Below are 20,417 nucleotides of genomic sequence, written 5' to 3' on the forward strand. Positions count from 1 at the left end.
TTGTCAACCCAAATTCTTAATATTTGAAAATCCCAAGGCTCAACCCTTAGACTGCCTCTCTTTTCTTCTTAACTAACATTTGAGACAGGCTGGAACCTGGGACCCTTTACTGGAATACTTGCATCTGGACAAACGTCTCCTCCAGCAATAGAATACAAAGAAACTTCCAGTACTCTTGCCTGGAAAATCCCATGGATGGAGGAGCCTGGTGGGCTGCAGTCCATGGGGTCGCTAAGAGTCAGACACGACTGAGCGTCTTCACTTTCACTTTTCACTTTCATGCATTGAAGAAGGAAATGGCAACCCACTCCAGTGTTCTTGCTTGGAGAATCCCAGGGACAGGGGAGCCTGGTGGCTGCCGTCTATGGGGTCACACAGAGTCGGACACAACTGAAGTGACTTAGCATAGCATAGCATAGCATAAGCGACTAAAAACAACTGTGTGCATGCACAGTTGAGGCAAATCATGAACAATAAGATACACAAAGGCCAAAACCCATCTGCCATCTCTGGGGCCTGGAGCAAAAGCAGGGTACTGCACACAGCACCACCAGGGCACGGGGAGACCAACCTCAGTGACTCCCCTGCCAACACACTGACCTGCTCTCACACCCAATTTAAGAAACTAGCCCCCCTGTCAGTTGGAGATTGAGGAAGGGAATCTATTACTTCTTCTCATTCCTTTGTGCTGTAGCCTAAGTCCCAATGAAGCCTTGCCTGAATTCCTCATCCTCTCTCTTATCAATGTCTATTGATTAACGAGTTCAAGAACCCAGTTCAGTAACACATTCACCCCCTTGATGATCTCATCTAGTCTCATGGGTCTAAGTATCTACATGCTATCTCTGGCCCCATCTCTCTTGAAGTCCAGGCTCATTTATCCACTGGTCTCCTCTGCTGGGCATTTAATGAACATCTCACACTTAGCATGTTCCCAACTGATTTCCTAATCTTTCCTCCCTAAACCTACTCCTTTCATAGTCTTTCCTCATCTTATTAAAGGGTGGTTCTATTTTTCCAGTTGCTCAGGCCACAAGCTGGCATCATCCTTGACTTGTTATCTCATCTCAAGCCCCAAGTCAAATTCACAACAAATCCTGGAGGCTCCCCATTCAGAAAATGTCTGGAGTGCCACCATCTCTCCCCAGATCTACTCACCACTTCCATTCCACTGTGTTCCAAGACCCGACATCTCTTTCTGAATCACTGTGACCACCCCGAAGCAGTCTCATTTCTACCCTTGCCAGTCTCAACAAAAAAACCAGAGGACCCCCTTTAAAATACAAGTTATCCCTTTTAAAATATAAACTATCTCATGTCACGCCCCTGTCCAAGACTCCCCCATCACCTAGAGAGAGAACAGTGTCCTTGGAGTGACCTCTGAGGCCCACCAAGAAGAGGTTCCCTGTGACCTTACTATTCTCCCCCTTACTCCCTCCCACATTGGCATGCTTCCACCCAAGGGTCTTGGCACCAGTGGTTCACTTTGTCCTAGAACATTCTTCCCTGAGATATCCCCAGGTTTGATTCCTCAACTCCTTAAGCTTATGACTTCACTGTTAACTCCTCACTGAGGCCTTCTTTGATCACTCTCTTTAACATTGTCACAACTTCTCTTTTCTTCTCAGCACCCATTAGCTTCTGACCTACTATGGGTTTTACTTATTTATTGATTGTCTCTGACCACTAAAATGCAAGTTCTGTGAGAGCAGAGATTTTTGCCCATTTTGTCCACTGAATTCACCCCTGGCCTACAACTGTACCTATTACAAGGTATGTGCTCAATAAACATTCATTACGTGAATGAATGACAACAGTTTTCAAAGCTAAATGCTTGGGACAAACTTTATTAATAATCACTTCCATAGGCATTAATCTCAATTTATTGTCACAGTATTTTACAACTAGTAGAGATAAATATCACTCATACTTTACAAAGGACGAAAAGTGAATTTGAGGGACAGTCACTTGTCTTAACTGGAGAAGGAAAAGGCAACCCAACTTCAGTATTCTTGCTTGGGAAATCCCATGGACAGAGGAGCCTAGTGGGCTACAGTCCATGGGGTCACAAAGAGTCAAACATGACAGCAATTAAAAAACAACAACAACACTTGTTCTAAGCCCTTACAAGATGAGAGAGAACCAGTGTTTTAGTCTGACGCCTTTCCCAAATAGTTTCCCAAAGGGTGTCAGATTTGGGGAACAGGCAATGATCCTAATTTAAGGTGTGCTCCTGTGGGCATAGAGACACTTTGAGAATAATACAGATTAAGCCTGGGGTCCTTGTAAGCCCAGTGAGGTCTTGGTGAAATTAATAACATGGGGTCACATTCAATGACCGTGGAGACACATCTTTCATTACACCTTGATGTCTCGAAACCCTGGAAGCTCTGGTCAAACCAGGAACATGGCTATGTTGAGAGGTGCATCTGTGCCCCCAGCAAGTTCACTCATGACTCACTTCATGACACACTTCCCTGTCATACATTTAAGAGGATCAAATAATGAGGCACAGGTCACACTCTTCTCCTGCCAACTTCGCTCTCCTGTCCCCCTACCTTGTCTCCACCACCCCTCTCTCCTCTAAGCATGCACAGTCCTGCGTGAGTCCTGACAAGGCATGCCCTCACCCCTCCCACCCCAACCCTTACGCACAGCACCCTGAAGATCATAGGTTTCTGCTCCGTTTCTCCACTTTTCCTGCCAGAATTCAAGAGCTTGGCTTTCATTTTTTCTTCCATAGAGAGTGAGATGAGGGAAAGAAGTTCAGCAAAGCAAAGGAAAGGGTGGAAACTGGAAGCCCTCACATATTAATATTTTCAGACAGTAACTTTCTCAGGAGGCCTTCATTTGCAAGATCTGTTAAAACTGGGATGGTAAGATTTACCTCCAAGAGTTATTAGACTACGTTTTAACCCATTTGTGACAGGTCCAGCACAGTATTGGTCATGGAGGAAGCATTTAATAAATAGCTCACATTATATTTTAAAAATGTCCACTGAGAACGTACCAGTACTAGGTGCCATGCCAGGCACTGAGCAGGTACAAATGAACAAAATAGACACGCTCCTTGCTCTCCCAGAGCTTACGTTCTAGAATAAAAGTCACAAAGGCATGCCAGTGATTACAGATTATAAGAGGGAAAAGAGGAGATGTTTGCCATCTTTAAAACATGGGCTCTGAATAAAATCATCCTGCTACTTTTTAGCAAATATATGCTTATAAATAATTTCTTTTTGTTGTTTTCCTAAATTATATTTTACCTTACTTTTTTCTCTTCTTTCAAGCCCTAGTATACCCTTTTTTCTTATTGTCTAATTAGGCTTCTGTTGGTGTTTTGGTGGTTGTCTACAGGAGATAAATGATGCAAAGCAATAAGGAAATATCATTAGCTTGCAGGCCTTATTCTGCCATCTCTGTCTCAAGGGGTCCCTCTCTGAGAACTTCTATGGATAATTCAGAAGCTATTTTAAAGGCACTAATAGCCTCAACAGTTTGAAATAGGTAAAAATAAGGAAGAGGAGAGAAAAGACTAGATTTACTATGTCTCTCGTGTACCAGTGTAGACATTAAAATTGAAATGCCAATGACTCCAGAGAGATGGTCTCAATAAGGAAGAATCCCAGTGAGTGATATAAACTTTGGGCCACTTTCTACACCTTCGGTGACATCAATCCAAATGCCCAGAGGCCCTAATAAAACACACCAGCCAAAGGGTTCAAAATTCCAACACACGTGATGGCTGAACTATCCTGTTAGAGAACTTAGATGCCAGTAAAGTCAAACCTGAAGAAAGAGATCCCAGACAGAAAGCAAAAACAGCTACAATAAAAGGCATATCCATAGAGTTATCACCCCTTTGAAGCTTAACAAGCAGGTGGGTTACTCATCCATACAAAAAATCATCTATAAAGTAAGGTATTCTCACTCCTCCAAATCCTACAGAGACTGTACCAAATTACATATGCATTATTAAATAGCTAGAGGGAGAATAGAATGCTGTTAAATAATGAGAATACCAAATGTTCCTAGGCACCGGAGCGTTACAGTATCTGTTCTGAAGAATTAAACATATCAAGCATTACCTCCAAATGCTATTATGCCAAAAGAAAATCTATGATGTTCTAAAGCAGCGATCTGGGGTGGAAACCATCAGGAGTATACTTGTTCTTTTTTTAAAACTCTTTTAAGAATTTCAAACATGTCATGGTGATATAAGGACCATCATGCTTATAAACACATTAATGATCTGAATTTAGTACACTAAAAAAAAATTCAGCATCCTAAAAATTTGCCTAATAAGCCCAAAAGCGCAGCCCAAATTATGCTCCTAGACACAGAGGTCCTAGAGTTTCATAAGGAGGTATCAGGTGGATGCCAAGATTTTAATGATAATGGTTCAGTGTAAAACCTGTAGTAGTTATGCAGGATCATCTTAAAATTGTGCAACTATCATAACAAGTAACAATAAAATATCTGTTTCCCCATGACTACTGATATATAGCAAATTTTTTCTTGAATGCTGTAAGTTAAGAAGAGAATCTAACCTGAAAAGGGACAAAGGACAGACAGACCTGATAGCTCAGTGGAGCCCTGTGAGCAATCAGACCGACCAGAGTTTGAACCATGATTCCAGCACTCACTTGTAACATTTAATTATCTAATGTGTAATGTAAGTATAATAATATCTACCTCCTACAATTGTTGAAGAGTTAGTCGCTCAGTTATGTCTGACTCTTTGCAACCCCATGGACTGTATGTAGCCCGCAAGGCTCCTTTGTGCGTGGAAATCTCCAGGCAAGAATACTGGAGTGGGTAGCCATTCCCTTCTTTAGAGGATCTTCCTGACCCAGGGATTGAACTCAGATCTCCTGCACTGCAGGCAGATTCTTTAACCATCTGAGCCACCAGAAGATAATAAAGTACTGGCTCAATCAATTATTACTGCCATTACAATATTTTTTAGATCTTATCTATTTGAATACTCCTACTCTGTCCATGGGCTTCCTAAGTGACTCAGCAGTAGACTCCACCTGCCAATGCAGGAAATTCAGGTTCAATCCCTGGGTTGGAAAGATCCTCTGAAGAAGGAAATGGCAACCTGCTCCAGTATTCTTGCCTGGAGAATTCCATGGACAGAGGAGCATGGAGGGGTACAGTCCATGGGGTCACTAAAGAATCAGACATGACTTAGAGACTAAACAACAACAACAACTCTGTTCATTGCTCAAACTAGCTCTACCTCCACCACCATTGAGAACCATCTCAAAGGATCACTGAAGCCTGATGACCCCATCTTTCTTTCTGCCCTACCACCCACCCTCTTGCCTTTCCAAATATAACCTAACAACAGACTGGCAACGTGCTTTCCTGACACATTGCAGCCATTGTCATTAAGCACCTACTGGTCACATGGGTCTAGAGTTTTCCTACATATGCTTTTCCTAGATCTTAGATGTTAGTCACCATTTTGGTAACAAGCATTTTCTTTTTTTGTTGTTGTTGGAGTATATTTGATTTACAATGTTGTGTTAGTTTCTACTATATAGCAAAGTGAATCAGCCATGCATATACATATATCCACTCTTTTGAAGATTCTTTTCTCATATAGTTCATTACAAAGAACTCAGTTCAGGTCAGTTCAGTCCCTCAGTTGTGTCCGACTCTTTGTGACCCCATGAATCACAGCACGCCAGGCCTCCCTGTCCATCACCAACTCCCGGAGTTCACTCAAACTCACATCCATCGAGTCGGTGATGCCATCCATCCATCTCATTCTCTGTCATCCCCTTTTCCTCCTGCCCAGCATCAGAGTCTTTTCCAATGAGTCAACTCTTCACATGAGATGGCCAAAGTACTGGAGTTTCAGCTTTAGCATCATTCCTTCCAAAGAATACCCAGGGCTGATCACCTTTAGAATGGACTGGTTGGATCTCCTTGCAGTCCAAGGGACTCTCAAGAGTCTTCTCCAACACCACAGTTCAAAACCATCAATTCTTCAGCGCTCAGCTTTCTTCACAGTCCAACTCTCGCATCCATACATGACCACTGGAAAAACCATAGCCTTGACTAGACGGACCTTTGTTGGCAAAGTAATGTCTTTACTTTTCAATATGCTATTTAGGTTGGTCATAACTTTTCTTCCAAGAAGTAAGCGTCTTTTAATTTCATGGCTGCAGTCACCATCTGCAGTGATTTTGGAGCCCAAAAAATAAAGTCAGCCACTGTTTCCACTGTTTCCCCATCCATTTCCCATGAAGTGATGGGACCAGATGCCATGATCTTCATTTTCTGAATGTTGAGCTTTAAGCCAACTTTTTCACTCTCCTCTTTCACTTTCATCAAGAGGCTTTTTAGTTCCTCTTCACTTTCTGCCATAAGGGTGGTCTGCAGGTCCTTAATAGTTATCTACTTTATGTATGCTGCTGCTGCTAAGTCACTTCAGTCGTGTCTGACTCTGTGCGACCCCACAGACGGCAGCCAACCAGGCTCCCCCATCCCTGGGATTCTCCAGGCAAGAACACTGGAGTGGGTTGCCATTTCCTTCTCCAATGCATGAAAGTGAAAAGTGAAAATGAAGTTGCTCAGTTGTGTCCAACTCTTAGCGACCCCATGACTGCAGCCCACCAGGCTCCTCTGCCCTTGGATTTTCCAGGCAAGAGTACTGGAGTGGGGTGCCATTGCCTTCTCCAACTTTATGTATAATAGTGTGTATATGTTAGTCCCAATCTCCCAATTCACTCCTCCCTTCCCCACACCATACCCCCCACTCCCCCACCCCCTGTAACCAGAAGATTGATAACAAGCATTTTTGACAAATTTTCTCACATTTGTTGCCAGTTCTTTTTAGGATGGAGGGGACAGTATAAATCACATTCTGAGTTACAGATCCCAAGTTGGAGGATCTCCAGAGGTTTGACAGACAAGATGAAGAAAAGGACAACACACCCAGGAAGAAACATGCTCTTTGGAACTATTCACACATGACTGATGAGGGGAAGCTGGTCCTCCTGCTGTTCACTGAATATGAGGAAATAATTTATCATTGGCAGTAAAACCTACAAGTTCATGGTCACCAATGCTACTCAACTGGATCGTCTACACTGCTCTGCAGCTCTCCTATCTTCCTTTCTCCTATTTTCCAGTCCACCACCTCACATCTCTCCTGGAATCTCAACCTTGGCTGTGCTCTCAACTCCTTGCTTCATTAAGAACATCTCTAGTGCCCAGTAAAGATGCCTTCAAATTCTACCACTAACATCTACAAATTTTCCTGCATTTGAACCTGTTCTCTCCTTCCTTTCTTATCTAGCATCAGGGGTGTCCCAACATCCTAAGTCCCATATATCCCATTTTCTGCCTTGTTTATCCTCAAGCTCCTTGCCTGATCAAATATCTTTATCTCTTGGCTCTCCCTCTCTCCCGGATCTTTCTATTTAATATAGAAATATTCTCCTTCTCTTCTACTAAAACAACCACACAAATAAAACAAAGCCTCCCTGGGTTCCACTTTCCCTTCTGGCCGCTCCTGCTTTTTTCTTGTCACTTCTAAGCTTCATCAAAGGCAATTCTCATTCAGTGACTCTGTGCAGGCACAGCTTACCACTACCACACCCACCACTCAAAACACTGCCATTACCCTCCCAACCATTTCTTTGAAACTACTATTGTTAAAGTCATTCATTCAGCAAGTGGACACTGAGTTCCTACGATGTGTCAGGTACTGATGAAGGCATGTAGATTCCATCGATGAACAAACCAATTGTCCTTGACCTCACAGACCCTACCTTTTACCAGCAGAGACAGACTAGTAATCAATAAATATAAGTTTTAAAAAACTGAGTTATAGAATGTGATAAGTGGCTATAAGTGCTTCAGGGGGGAAAAAAGAAAACATTTATTAGGGTAAGGGGAATTGGAAGGAAGGAAGCAGGATGCAGTTTCAAATAGAATGGTCAGGGTAAGCCTCACTGAAAAGATGAGATGCACACAAAGATTTTAAGGAAGTGAGGGGTTTATCAGAGAGCCACCTGGATGGGGGAAGAGCACTTCAGGAAGGAGAAACAGCTACAGCAAGACCCTAAGGTGAGGGTGTCATAGCAGAAAGGCCAGGGACAGTGACCTCCCAAACACAATGGACAGAATCCCTCATCTTAGTTGACCTCTCTCTGACTGTTGACTCATACGCTCTCTGTCTCTCCTCGGCCTCATTTGTAACACTCTCAGCTCCCGTACCTCCCACCTCTTAAGCCACATCCCAATTTCTTTCAGATATGAGCTCTGCCTCTGTTTTTTCCATCACAGTCACTAGGGCTTTTCACATAGTCCATCTTTATCCTTGGGGTACAGAGTACAATCACACTACCCTCCCCTTTTGAAGTTAGATGTGGCCACATGACTTTAGCCAATAAAATTGCAGAAAATGTGTCACCTTAAAGTATCAGCTTGAAGAGCCATCATCTGACTTATATATAAACTATGAATATAAAATTATAAAATATGAAAAATATACAAAATATTATTTTTCCTGGTTAAAAAATGGAGACAACAGCAAACCTACCTCATCAGGCAGTTGTAAGCTAATACTCACAAAACATTTATCAGAGTGCCTGATGTCCAATGAATTTTAATGGGGTTGTTATAATAAAACAATCCACATAAAGCCCTTAGCACAAAGTGTATGGTATATGTGTGTGGTCTCACTTCAAAGTCTTAACCATTTACTATATGCCTCCAGTTATAGCTACCCTAGAGGATAACACTAGTGTTCTGTCTCCTGCCTCTAAAACCATCATGGAAGCCTGTGTCGAGAGGGACATTCCATCAATCCATGATGAGCTGCTCAACCTCACTGAACACAAGCATGAGCAAAAAACAGACTTTTCCTTGTCTTATGGCAATGAGATTCAGGGATTGTTCATAACTGCTATGTACCCCAGCCCTTTCTGACTGACACAGATTCCAAAGTGATGGCATCCTCAGGACCATATTCTTAAGAACACCCTCTGGGTGACCTTGTTCAAGCCTCTGATTTCAACCAATACCAATGCACTGGTGGTGAAAATACAAACCTGCTGAGTGCCTCACTGATGTATCATCAGTTCAGTTCAGTCATTCAGTTGTGTCCAACTCTTTGTGATCCCATGGACGGCAGCACACCAGGTCTCCCTGTCCAAAACCAACTCCCAGAGTTCACTCAAATTGAGTCGGCGATGTCATCCAACCATCTCATCCTCTGTCATCCTTTTCTCCTCCAGCCTTCAATCTTCCTCAGCATCAGCGTCTTTTCAAATGACTCAGTTCTTTGCATCAGGTGACCAAAGTATTGGAGTTTCAGCTTCAGCATCAGTCCTTCCAATGAACATTCAGAACCAATATCCTTTAGGATGGACTGGTTGGATCTCCTTGCTGTCCAAGGGGCTCTTGAGAGTCTTCTCCAAAACCACAGTTCAAATGCATCAATTCTTTGCTGCTCAACTTTCTTTATTGTCCAACTCTCACATCCATACATGACTACTGGAAAAACCATAGCTTTGACTAGATGGACCTTTGTCAATAAAGTAATGTCTGCTTTTTAATATGCTGTCTTAGGCTGGTCATAACTTTTCTTCCAAGGAGCAAGCGTCTTTTAATTTCATGGCTACAGTCACCATCTGTACTGATTTTGGAGCCCCCTCCCCCCAAAAAAATACAGTCTCTCACTGTTTTTGCTATTTCCCCATCTATTTGCCATGAAGTGTTGGGACCAAATGCCATGATCTTAGTTTTCTGAATATTGAGCTTTAAGCCAACTTTTTCACTCTCCACTTTCACTTTTATCAAGAGGCTCTTTAGTTTTTCTTCCCTTTCTGCCATAAGGGTGGTGTCATCTGCATATCTGAGGTTATTGATATTTCTCCCAGCAGTCTTGATTCCAGCTTGTGCTTGATCCAGTCCAGCATATAAGTTAAATAAGCAGGGTGACAATATACAGCCTTGATGTACTTCTCTCCCGATTTGGAACCAGTCTGTTGTTCCATGTCCAGTTCTAACTACTGCTTCTTGACCTGCATACAGATTTCTCAGGAGGCAGGTCAGGTGGTCTGGTATTCCCATCTCTTTCAGAATTTTCCACAGTTTATTGTGATCCACACAGTCAAAGGCTTTGGCATAGTCAATAAAGCAGAAGTAGATGTTTTTCTGGAACTCTCTTGCTTTTTCCATGATCCAGTGGATGTTGGCAATTTGATCTCTGGTTCCTCTGCCTTTTCTAAAACCAGCTTGAATATCTGGAAGTTCACGGTTCACGTATTGCTGAAGCCTGGCTTGGAGAATTTTGAGCATTACTTTACTAGCATGTGAGATGAGTGCAATTGTGCGGTAGTTTGAGTATTCTTTGGCATTGCCTTTCTTTGGGATTGGAATGAAAACTGACCTTTTCCAGTCCTGTGGCCACTGCTGAGTTTTCCAAATTTGCTGGCATATTGAGTGCAGCACTTTTACAGCATCATCTTTCAGGATTTGAAAGAGCTCAACTGGAATTCCATCACCTCCACTAGCTTTGTTTGTAGTGGTGCTTCCTAAGGCCCACTTGACTTCACATTCCAGGATGTCTGGCTCTAGGGGAGTGATTACACCATCATGATTATCTAGGTCATGAATATCTTTTTTGTATAGTTTTTCTGTGTGTTCTTGCCACTTTTTCTTAACATCTTTTGCTTCTGTTAGGTCCATACCATTTCTGTCCTTAATTGTGCCCGTCTTTGCATGAAATGTTCCCTTGGTATCTCTAATTTTCTTGAAGAAATCTCTAGTCTTTCCCATTCTATTGTTTTCCTCTATTTCTTTGCACTGATCACTGACTGACTGGATGATTCTACTCAGCTATTATTTAGACACCTCAAACTCAGTAATAGCAAAGAGATGTTTTCCTCTAACCTGCCCCCCACTTCAGTACTTTTTAATAGAGTGAAGATACCACAACCACTTAGCCACCTAAGCCAGAAACCAAAGCAACTTGAACTCCTCCCTTCCTCATGCATCCCCCTCACCTAACAAGCATTCAACTGCCCACCCCGCTGTTCTCACTAAGTCCAGGACCTCATCATGTCTGTAAACCCATAAGCAGGTAGCAGCAGCTCTCCTGCCGCCATGTGGTCTCCTTCCAACCCATTCCCCACGCTGCTGAAGTGTCTTTCAAGAACACAAATATGATCATTTCATTTTCCTTCTTTAAACCCTTCTAACTAGCTCCCTTCAGCTCTCTAGATGAATCTGAGCCTCTTTACCCTACCTTCTAAGACCCCTTATTATCCAATCCCTGCCGACCTTTCTACTCTCAACTTTTGCTTTTTACTTTTATGATAACCCCACTAAATTACATAGAGTCTCTCAAAAATGACACTACCATTAACTATTATTGTTTATAGCAGCGGCAGGAGTCACAACAGTATAGATCTTACCACTCTACACTACCATCTCTGGCTTATTTATCGGTCTCTTTCAATGGGCTGTAAATCATATAACAAATCTTTAGTCCCATTCATCTTTGTATTCTCAGGACCTCAGTTAGTCATTCAGTTCAGTCGCTCAGTTGTGTCCGACTCTTTGTGACCTCATGGACTGCAGCAAGCCAGGCTTACCTGTCCATCACCAACTCCTGGAGCTTGCTCAAACTCATGTCCATCAAGTTGGTAATGCCATTCAACCATCTCATCCTCTGTCATCCCCTTCTCCTCCTGCCTTCAATCTTTCCAAGTTTCTCAGGACCTAGTATAGCACTTAACACATGGTAGATACTCAAGAAATATTTGCTGAATGACTGAATGGCTGCCTGACTTAAGAAATGAATGAATGAATGAATGCATAAATACATACATACACACATACATACCTAAAATCAATAGATAAATAAGTGAAGGAATCCAAACACATCAAGGCTTCCCAGATCATGCTAGTGGTAAAGAACCCACCTGTCAATCCAGGAAATATCAAAGGGAAGACTTGCATTTCTTTCCTCTACCCAAAACAGAGACAGGAAAAACACCACTGAGAGAGGCATTACTTCCATTTTCATCCCTTCCCATCATCTCATTCGTATAAGTCACATTGCCAACACACTCCAAGAGGCCTCACCAGCTAAAAGCAAAGGAGTCATAATGTTTCAGAATCTTCTGTTGTACTCTTGTTTAAAAACCAACAAGTTAACCTTGGTAACACCAGTAGAAAAATAATCCATACTGATTATGGAAATGGAAGTTATTATGAGGATCACGATAGAACCAAGAAAATAGCAAAAGATCAGTTTAAAGAGTTCCCAAATGAGATTAAAAATAGAGAAAAACTTGTGAAACAGTCTTTTCTCATATTTAATTTTTCCCATCAATTTCCTTTCTCCCTCTTCTCTCATATCCCTTTTTTAACTTACAGATTAAACTAATAAAAGACATGAGTTTTAATTCCCCTTAAGTGACATTTATAGCAATATAAGATGGTAAATATCAAGTGGATTATTTTCAGTCAAATCTGCAAAAGAGCTTTTGCGAACACTTTAATTATGGGAGACTGGACATGCAGAACACAACAGCAAATCTTGTTTTAAAGAAGAGAGAAAGAGCTTCAAGCTAAGATTGGTTCCAACCTGAATAGATAAGCTTTCTAAGGACATCTGCTCGCTGTCCTATAGCTGTCCCTTTATTGGTTGGAGGATTAATCTTGAGCTGTATTCCAATGAAATTTCGGCAGGTTATCTTTAAAAAGATAGGAGAAAACAAATATCACTTAGGTATTTAGAGCCAAAATTTTTGCTTACTTGAAATGTTCATCTTATTTTTCATTAGCCAAAAAGAAGAGATACAAAAAGATGTTACAAATAAAAGTTCCAGAGTAACATTCAATCATGAGAACTTTTGAGGGAAAAAAAAGTGGCTACATAATTTTTCATATTTCTTATGTATACCACAGCTGGAAAAGCATTAGGCAAATTATGTAGAGCAATTAGAATAATTTCTCTGATGTTCTATAAATTCACTAGTCTAAATATATCTCCCATTATGTAAGTTGAAACATATTTAAAATAGAGGCTGCTTTTTCAATGGCAGATTTCCCCTCTACTCATAATTAACACTATTTAAACTTCCCTGGTGGAGTTTTTCAGAACTAACGTCCTCTGTAGTATTTTTTAACAGATAATGAGTCCTAAAATGAAAAAGACCATTTTTAGACATAAGGTAATTCTTTTAAAAGGTCCAAGATCCTCTTCTCTCCATTTCTCCACCCCACCTCCCACACCCCTGCTCAAAATACAACCATCCTTGAACCCCAGTCTGACGTAGATGATGCTTCTTTATTATCGTCCCTTGTAGTTACCTCTATAATGAGATGCAAGGACAGTCTAAGAAAATGCAAATTCCTTCCCCCAGCCTATTAAGATCTTACTTGACCTAGTCCTTCCCACCTCTCCAGCTTCATTTAAAAAATCTTTATTGAACACCTATTATGTGCCAGGCACTACTCTAAGCTCACAGATGATATAGCAGAAAACAAAATAAGCAAAAATTCCTCTTCTTGTGGTACTTATTGTCGTGGAAATAGACAATAAACAAAATATATAGAGTACATGATAAAGTAGACTAAGAGTTATAAATGCTATAGAGAAAAACAGACAAACAGACACGTACATTTAAACAAGGCAGTGAGGAAAAAGTCTTCACAGAGAATGTGATGTTCAGTCAAGACTGGAAAAGGTGTGGGAAAAATCAATGTGGACATTTGGGGAGGGGAGAGACAGCTGTAACTAATTTTGCTTCTTTGATTGAACCCTGACTGATACAGGCAGTTAGATACGTCAGCACAGAATACAGGAGAAAGGTCTAGACAGGAGATGTAATTTTGGTAGCCATCATCATAAAGATGTTTACTTTGAGCCACAGGTTGAGTTAACTCTCTAACAGAGAATACCTAGCTAGAGTACTAGAGGACCAAGAACAGAACGTTGGGCTGTACTAACACTGGGACACTGGGGAGAAGAGGAGGAAGCACCCAAGAAAATGCCGAAGAAGCAGCCCCTTCTTCTCATCTCTCGTCTGCTGCACTGCAGGGTCTGGGCCTCCTTCCTGTCCCAACTCAGGGTCTTTGATCCTGTCCTCCCCTTAGGCTGGAATGTTCTTTTCCACTATAGGGCTGGCCCTTTCCCACCAAATGTAACCATCTCCAAGAGACCTTCCCGATCACCTCTGCTCAACTTTTCCACCTCTCACCCCAGCCTATCTCTATCCCATGTAGCTGTTTTATCTTCTTCAGAGAATTTATGCTGATAATAAATCTTTTTATCTGTTTACATGTTTATCCACTGGTCCTACCTCCCTACTTCTGAAACTAACCTCCATAAAGCAAGAACACAGCTCTCTACATAGAATATGCAAGAGGCAAGAATATGCCAAGACCATAAGCAGCCTTTGTGAGAAGGAAAAAAATGTGAGCCTTCTCTGGGGGGCTACAAGCCCCTCAAGCCCACATGGATTAGTGTGTGGGGCAGGGGCTGGATTCAGCACCCCAACGTATGCCAAGTGCCCAAGGGCAGGACACAGACTGCACAATTGAATGCATCAGCTCTAATCTTAGGGAGTCAATACATATTTATTAAGCTAATAAATGAGAGAATAGATGTATCTCTTTCCTCCCTCAACTTAAAGCTGCAACATGTCATTCATGAGCCCTAAGTACTTTTGCCGTCATGGGCCTACTGCTCCATCAAAAAATATTATTAAAACTGTAACGCTGTCTTTAACATAAAAGTTCCTTTTTTCTTCTGATTGTAAAATAAATCAAAACATTTAATGGCTCCTAAAAAAGTGCTATGTCTCCAGCACTCTTTTCACTGTGCCTAATGCGTAAATCAGCTTTGACCTGGATATAAGCTCCTCGTGTACAAGGACTTAATTTTTGTTTTCTCTGTATCTGGAAAATACTGGCAAACAGCGATTCTCAACAATGTTTGCTGATTTGAATGATAAATGCCTAAGTGAAAATAGCAACATTTATCTGATCCCAAATCTTGCTAGTTATATGCATACTAATAAGAAATGACAACTGCATGAATAACAGAGCCTAACCTACCTTCTGTTTGTATTCAGTCTCATATCTTACACAAGCCTGTTGGCTGATGTCTGGGCCCTTGCATTTGGATATTTGCAGTAGAAGCTGGCGCTGTGCGTAAACCAGCAGTGGAGTCACTTGCTCTGTGTATCTTTCACTGGATAAGAGTAACATATATATTAGAAACAAACATTAGTAAAGACACGTTCTTCTCAGTGAAGTCTATCGCTGTTAGCCACCCTTTCAGAGGTACTTACTGCGAAACTGCATTGAACTGAATGGCAAGTGATACGAGTGTTTCCCATTTTTCTACTTGATAGACAAGTTCCAGAGATTTTAATACAAAGTCATGGATCCATTTCAAATCGACCACATTGACGTCATCCAGAGGATGCTCAAAGGTAAGGCTGGAACCACCGTTATCATTTTTAATATTTCCATAGCAACTCGGGACACTGAACTCTCCTTTTTCATCAATAGTCTGCAAGTAGCACATTGAAACAAAACTCTGAAATTTCATATTTCCCTACATGTTTCGTCTGAACACAAAATGAATAGCTAAAAATATAACATGGAAAAGAACTGAAAAGAAAAAAATTGAATATATTTATTATGCAAATCAAAGCTAGATGATACTGTTCAATAGCTCTTCTGTGATGAAGGAAATGTGTTACATTTGTGCTGTTCCATACAGTAGCCACTAAGCACATGTGGATACTGAGCTGTTGAAGTCTGACTACGGCAACTGGATTTTTAAGTTTATTTAATTTTAATTATTTAAGCCAAAATATACATAGCCACATATGGTTAGTCATTACTATACTTCCTGGTACATAGTCACTATTTAAGTAAGAACATTAAACCAATAAATAAGGTAAAGTTATGAGGAAAAACAGGCTATAGTATACATAAATATTTAAATTTCCTTAATATATTGGTTATATTCAGTTTGTATACGAAAATTTGCCCAGTTCCCTGATGCAAATGTCAAACTTAGGGAGAAAAAGTCTTCTAAATTCACTTCAGTTCAGTCGCTCAGTCGTGTCAGATTCTTTGCGACCCCATGAATTGCAGCACACCAGGCCCCACCATTCATCACCAACTCCCGGAGTTCACTCAAATTCATGTCCATCGAGTTGGTGATGCCATCCAGCCATCTCATCCTCTGTCGTTCCCTTTTCTTCCTACCCCCAATCCTTCCCAGCATCGGGGTCTTTTTCAATGAGTCAACTCTTTGCATGAGGTGGCCAAAGTATTAGAGTTTCAGCTTCAGCATCAGTCCTTCCAAAGAACATCCAGGGCTGATCTCCTTTAGAACGGACTGGTTGGATCTCCTTGAAGTCCAAGGGACTCTCAAGAGTCTTCTCCAACACCACAGTTCAAAAGCATCAATTCTTCGGTGTTCAGCCTTCTTCACAGTCCAACTCTCACATCCATACATGACCACGGAAAAACCATAGCCTTGACTAGACGGACCTTTGTTGGCAAAGTAATGTCTCTGCTTTTCAATATGCTACTGCTGCTGCTGCTGCGTCACTTCAGTCGTGTCCAACTCTGTGTGACCCCATAGATGGCAGCCCACCAGGCTCCCCTGTCCCTGGGATTCTCCAGGCAGGAGTACTGGAGTGGAGTGCCATTTCCTTCTCCAATGCAGGACAGTGAAAAGTGAAAGTGAAGTCGCTCAGTCGTGTCCGACTCTTCGCAACCCCATGGACTGCAGCCCACCAGGCTCCTACATCCATGGGATTCTCCAGGCAGGAGTACTGGAGTGGGGTGCCAGTGCCTTTTCCGCAATATGCTACTAGGTTGGTCATAACTTTCCTTCCAAGGAGTAAGCATCTTTTAATTTCATGGCTGCAGTCACCATCTGCAGTGATTTTGGAGCCCAAAAAAATAAAGTCTGACACTGTTTCCACTGTTTCCCCATCTATTTGCCATGAAGTGATGGGACCAAATGCCATGATCTTCGTTTTCTGAATGTTGAGCTTTAAGCCAAATTTTTCACTCTCCTCTTTCACTTTCATCAAGAGGCTTTTTAGTTCCTCTACACTTTCTGCCATAAGGGTGGTGTCATCTGCATATCTGAGGTTATTGAGATTTCTCCTGGCAATCTTGATTCCAGCTTGTGCTTCTTCCAGCCCAGTGTTTCTCATGATGTACTCTGCATATAAGTTAAATAAGCAGGGTGACAAGATACAGCCTTGATGTACTCTTTTTCCTATTTGGAACCAGTCTGTCGTTCCATGTCCAGTTCTAACTGTTGCTTCCTGACCTGCACATAGGTGTCTCAAGAGGCAGGTCAGGTGGTCTGGTATTCCCATCACTTGAAGAATTTTAGATAGTTTATTGTGATCTACACAATCAAAGGCTTTGGCATAGTCAATAAAGCAGAAACAGATGTTTTTCTGGAACTCTCTTGCTTTTTCCATGATCCAGCGAATGTTGGCAATTTGATCTCTATTCCTCTGCCTTTTCTAAAACCAGCTTGAACATCTGGAGGTTCATGTATTGCTAAAGCCTGGCTTGGAGAATTTTGAGCATTACATTACTAGTGTGTGAGATGAGTGCAATTGTGCAGTAGTTTGAGCATTCTTTGGCATTGCCTTTCTTTGGGATTGGAAAGAAAACTGACTTTTTCCAGTCCTGTGGCCACTGCTGAGGTTTCCAAATTTGCTGGCCTATGGAGTGCAGCACTTTCGCAGCATCATCTTCTAGGATTTGAAATAGCTCAACTGGAATGCCATCACCTCCACTAGCTTTGTTCGTAGAGATGCTTTCTAAGGCCCACTTGACTTCACATTCCAGGATGTCCAGCTCTAGGTGAGTGATCACATCATCGTGATTATCTGGGTCGTGAAGCTCTTTTTTGTACAGTTTTTTTGTGTATTCTTGCCACCTCTTCTAAATATCTTCTGCTTCTGTTAGATCTATACCATTTCTGTCCTTAATTGTGCCCATCTTTGTATGAAATGTTCCCTTGGTATCTCTAATTTTCTTGAAGAGATCTCTAGTCTTTCCCATTCTGTTGTTTTCCTCTATTTCTTTGCATTGATTGCTGAGGAAGGCTTTCTTATCTCTCCTTGCTATTCTTTGGAACTGTGCATTCAGATGTTTATATCTTTCCTTTTCTCCTTTGCTTTTCGCTTCTCTTCTTTTCACAGCTATTTGTAAGGCCTCCCCAGACAGCCATTTTGCTTTTTTGCATTTCTTTTCCATGGGGATGGTCTTGATCCCTGTCTCCTGTACAATGTCATGAACCTCATTCCATAGTTCATCAGGCACTCTATCTATCAGATCTAGGCCCTTAAATCTATTTCTCACTTCTGCTGTATAATCATAAGGGATTTGATTTAGGTCATACCTGAATGGTCTAGTGGTTTTCCCCACTTTCTTCCATTTCAGTCTAAATTTGGCAATAAGGAGTTCATGATCTGAGCCACAGTCAGCTCCCAGTCTTGTTTTTGCTAACTGTGTAGAGCTTCTCCATCTTTGGCTGCAAAGAATATAATCAATCTGATTTCAGTGTTGACCATCTGGTGATGATCATGTGTAGAGTCTTCTCTTGTGTTGTTGGAAAAGGGTGTTTGCTATGACCAATATGTTCTCTTTGAAAAACTCTATTAGCCTTTGCCCTGCTTCATTCCGTACTCCAAGACCAAATTTGCCTGTTACTCCAAGTGTTTCTTGACTTCCACTTTTGCATTCCAGTCCCCTATAATGAAAAGGACATCTTTTTTGGGTGTTAGTTCTAAAGGTCTTGTAGGTCTTCATAGAACCGTTCCCCTTCCGCTTCTTCAGCGTTACTGGTTGGGGCATAGACTTGGATTACTGTAGACCCTCTTTTCACCAAAATTAAAGAGTTACTATGTAACTATTGTATTCATTTCCTTAAGTCCTTGCTGCATTTGAAACACCCTAGAGATGTTTTCTTTTAATTTAAAAAATTTATTTATTCTTAATTGAAGGATACTTGCTTTACAACGTTGTGTTGGTTTCTGCCAAACATCAGCATTAATTGGCCATAGGTATATATATATGTCCCCTCCTTCTTGAACATCCCTCCCACTTCTCTCCCCATCCCACACCTCTAGGTTGTTACAGTCCAGATTTGAGTTCCCTGAGCATACAGTAAATTCCCATTGGCCATCTATTTTACATATGGTAATGTTTATTTCCATGTTACTCTCTTCATATATCCCATCCTGTCCTTCCTCCTCCCTCACCATCAGTCTGTCCATCAGTCTGTTCTCTATGTCTGTGTCTCCTTTGCTGCCCTGAAATAATTTCATCAGTACCATCTTTCTAGATTCCTTATATATGTGTTACTGTACAATATTCATTTTTCTCTTTCTGACTTACTTCGCTCTGTATAATAGACTATAGGCTCATCCACCTCATTAGAACTGACTCAAATGCACTCCTTTTTATGGTTGAGTAATAGTTCATTGTAAATCCATACCACAGCTTCTTTATCCATTCATCTGTTGATGGACATCTGAGTTTCTTCCAGGTCCTAGCTATTGTAAATTGTGCTGCAATGAACATTGGGGCACATGTGTCTTTTTCAATTTTGGTTTCCTCGGGGTATATGCCTCCTAGTGGGATTACTGGGTCATATGGTAGTTTTATTCGTAGTTTTTTAAGGAATCTCCATACTGTTTTCCATACTGGCTGTTATCAATTTACATTCTCACCAACAGTGCAAGAGGCTTCCCTTTTCTGCACATCCTCTCTAGCATTTATTGTTTGTAGATTCTTTTTGATGATGGCCATTCTGACTGGTGTGAAGTGATATCTCATTGTAGTTTCGATTTGCATTTCTCTAATAATGAGTGATATTGAGCATCTTTTCATGTGTTTATTAGCAAAATCCTTTAGATCCACCTACTGGCCAGACTATCAGAGAAGGGCATGGCAACCCACTCCAGTGTCCTTGCCTGGAGAATCCCATGGACAGAGGAGCCTGGTGAGCTACAGTCCATGGGGTCGCAAAGAGTTGAACATGACTGAAGCGACTTAGCACGCACGTACTGGCGAGACTATAGCCCAATAAAGTTAGTAGGGCTTCCCTGGTGACTCAGCATTAAAGAATCTGCCTGCCAGTGCAGGAGACATGGGTTCAATCCCTGGGTTGGGAAGATTCCCTGGAGAAAGAAATGACAACCCACTCTGGTATTCTTGCCTGGGAAATCCCATGGACAGAAAAGCCTGGCAGGCTACAATCCATGGGGTCAGACTAAACAACAATAACAACAAACCAAGTCTCAGTTCAATTCAGAACATTCCCTCCCATAAGATTCATAGTCCTTGAATTTGGAAGAGACCTTGAAAATCATCTGCTT

At 41.5% G+C, this 20,417-nt stretch overlaps 1 protein-coding gene across 10 annotated transcripts in view; it reads right to left on the reverse strand.

Annotated features, from left to right (window-relative positions):
- CFAP54 (cilia and flagella associated protein 54) overlaps positions 1-20,417 on the reverse strand; it is a 312,031-nt gene that overhangs the window by 153,294 nt on the left and 138,320 nt on the right. For all 10 annotated transcript variants that reach the window (XM_027542095.1, XM_027542091.1, XM_027542096.1 and 7 more), the window contains 3 exons: positions 15,333-15,556; positions 15,097-15,232; positions 12,620-12,728 (listed from right to left, as the gene is read on the reverse strand). In XM_027542095.1, coding sequence (XP_027397896.1) covers positions 12,620-12,728; positions 15,097-15,232; positions 15,333-15,556 — 469 coding nt within the window. The remainder of the gene's footprint in view (positions 1-12,619; positions 12,729-15,096; positions 15,233-15,332; positions 15,557-20,417) is intronic.

Source organism: Bos indicus x Bos taurus, chromosome 5, assembly GCF_003369695.1.
Source record: "Bos indicus x Bos taurus breed Angus x Brahman F1 hybrid chromosome 5, Bos_hybrid_MaternalHap_v2.0, whole genome shotgun sequence".
NCBI lineage: Eukaryota > Metazoa > Chordata > Mammalia > Artiodactyla > Bovidae > Bos > Bos indicus x Bos taurus.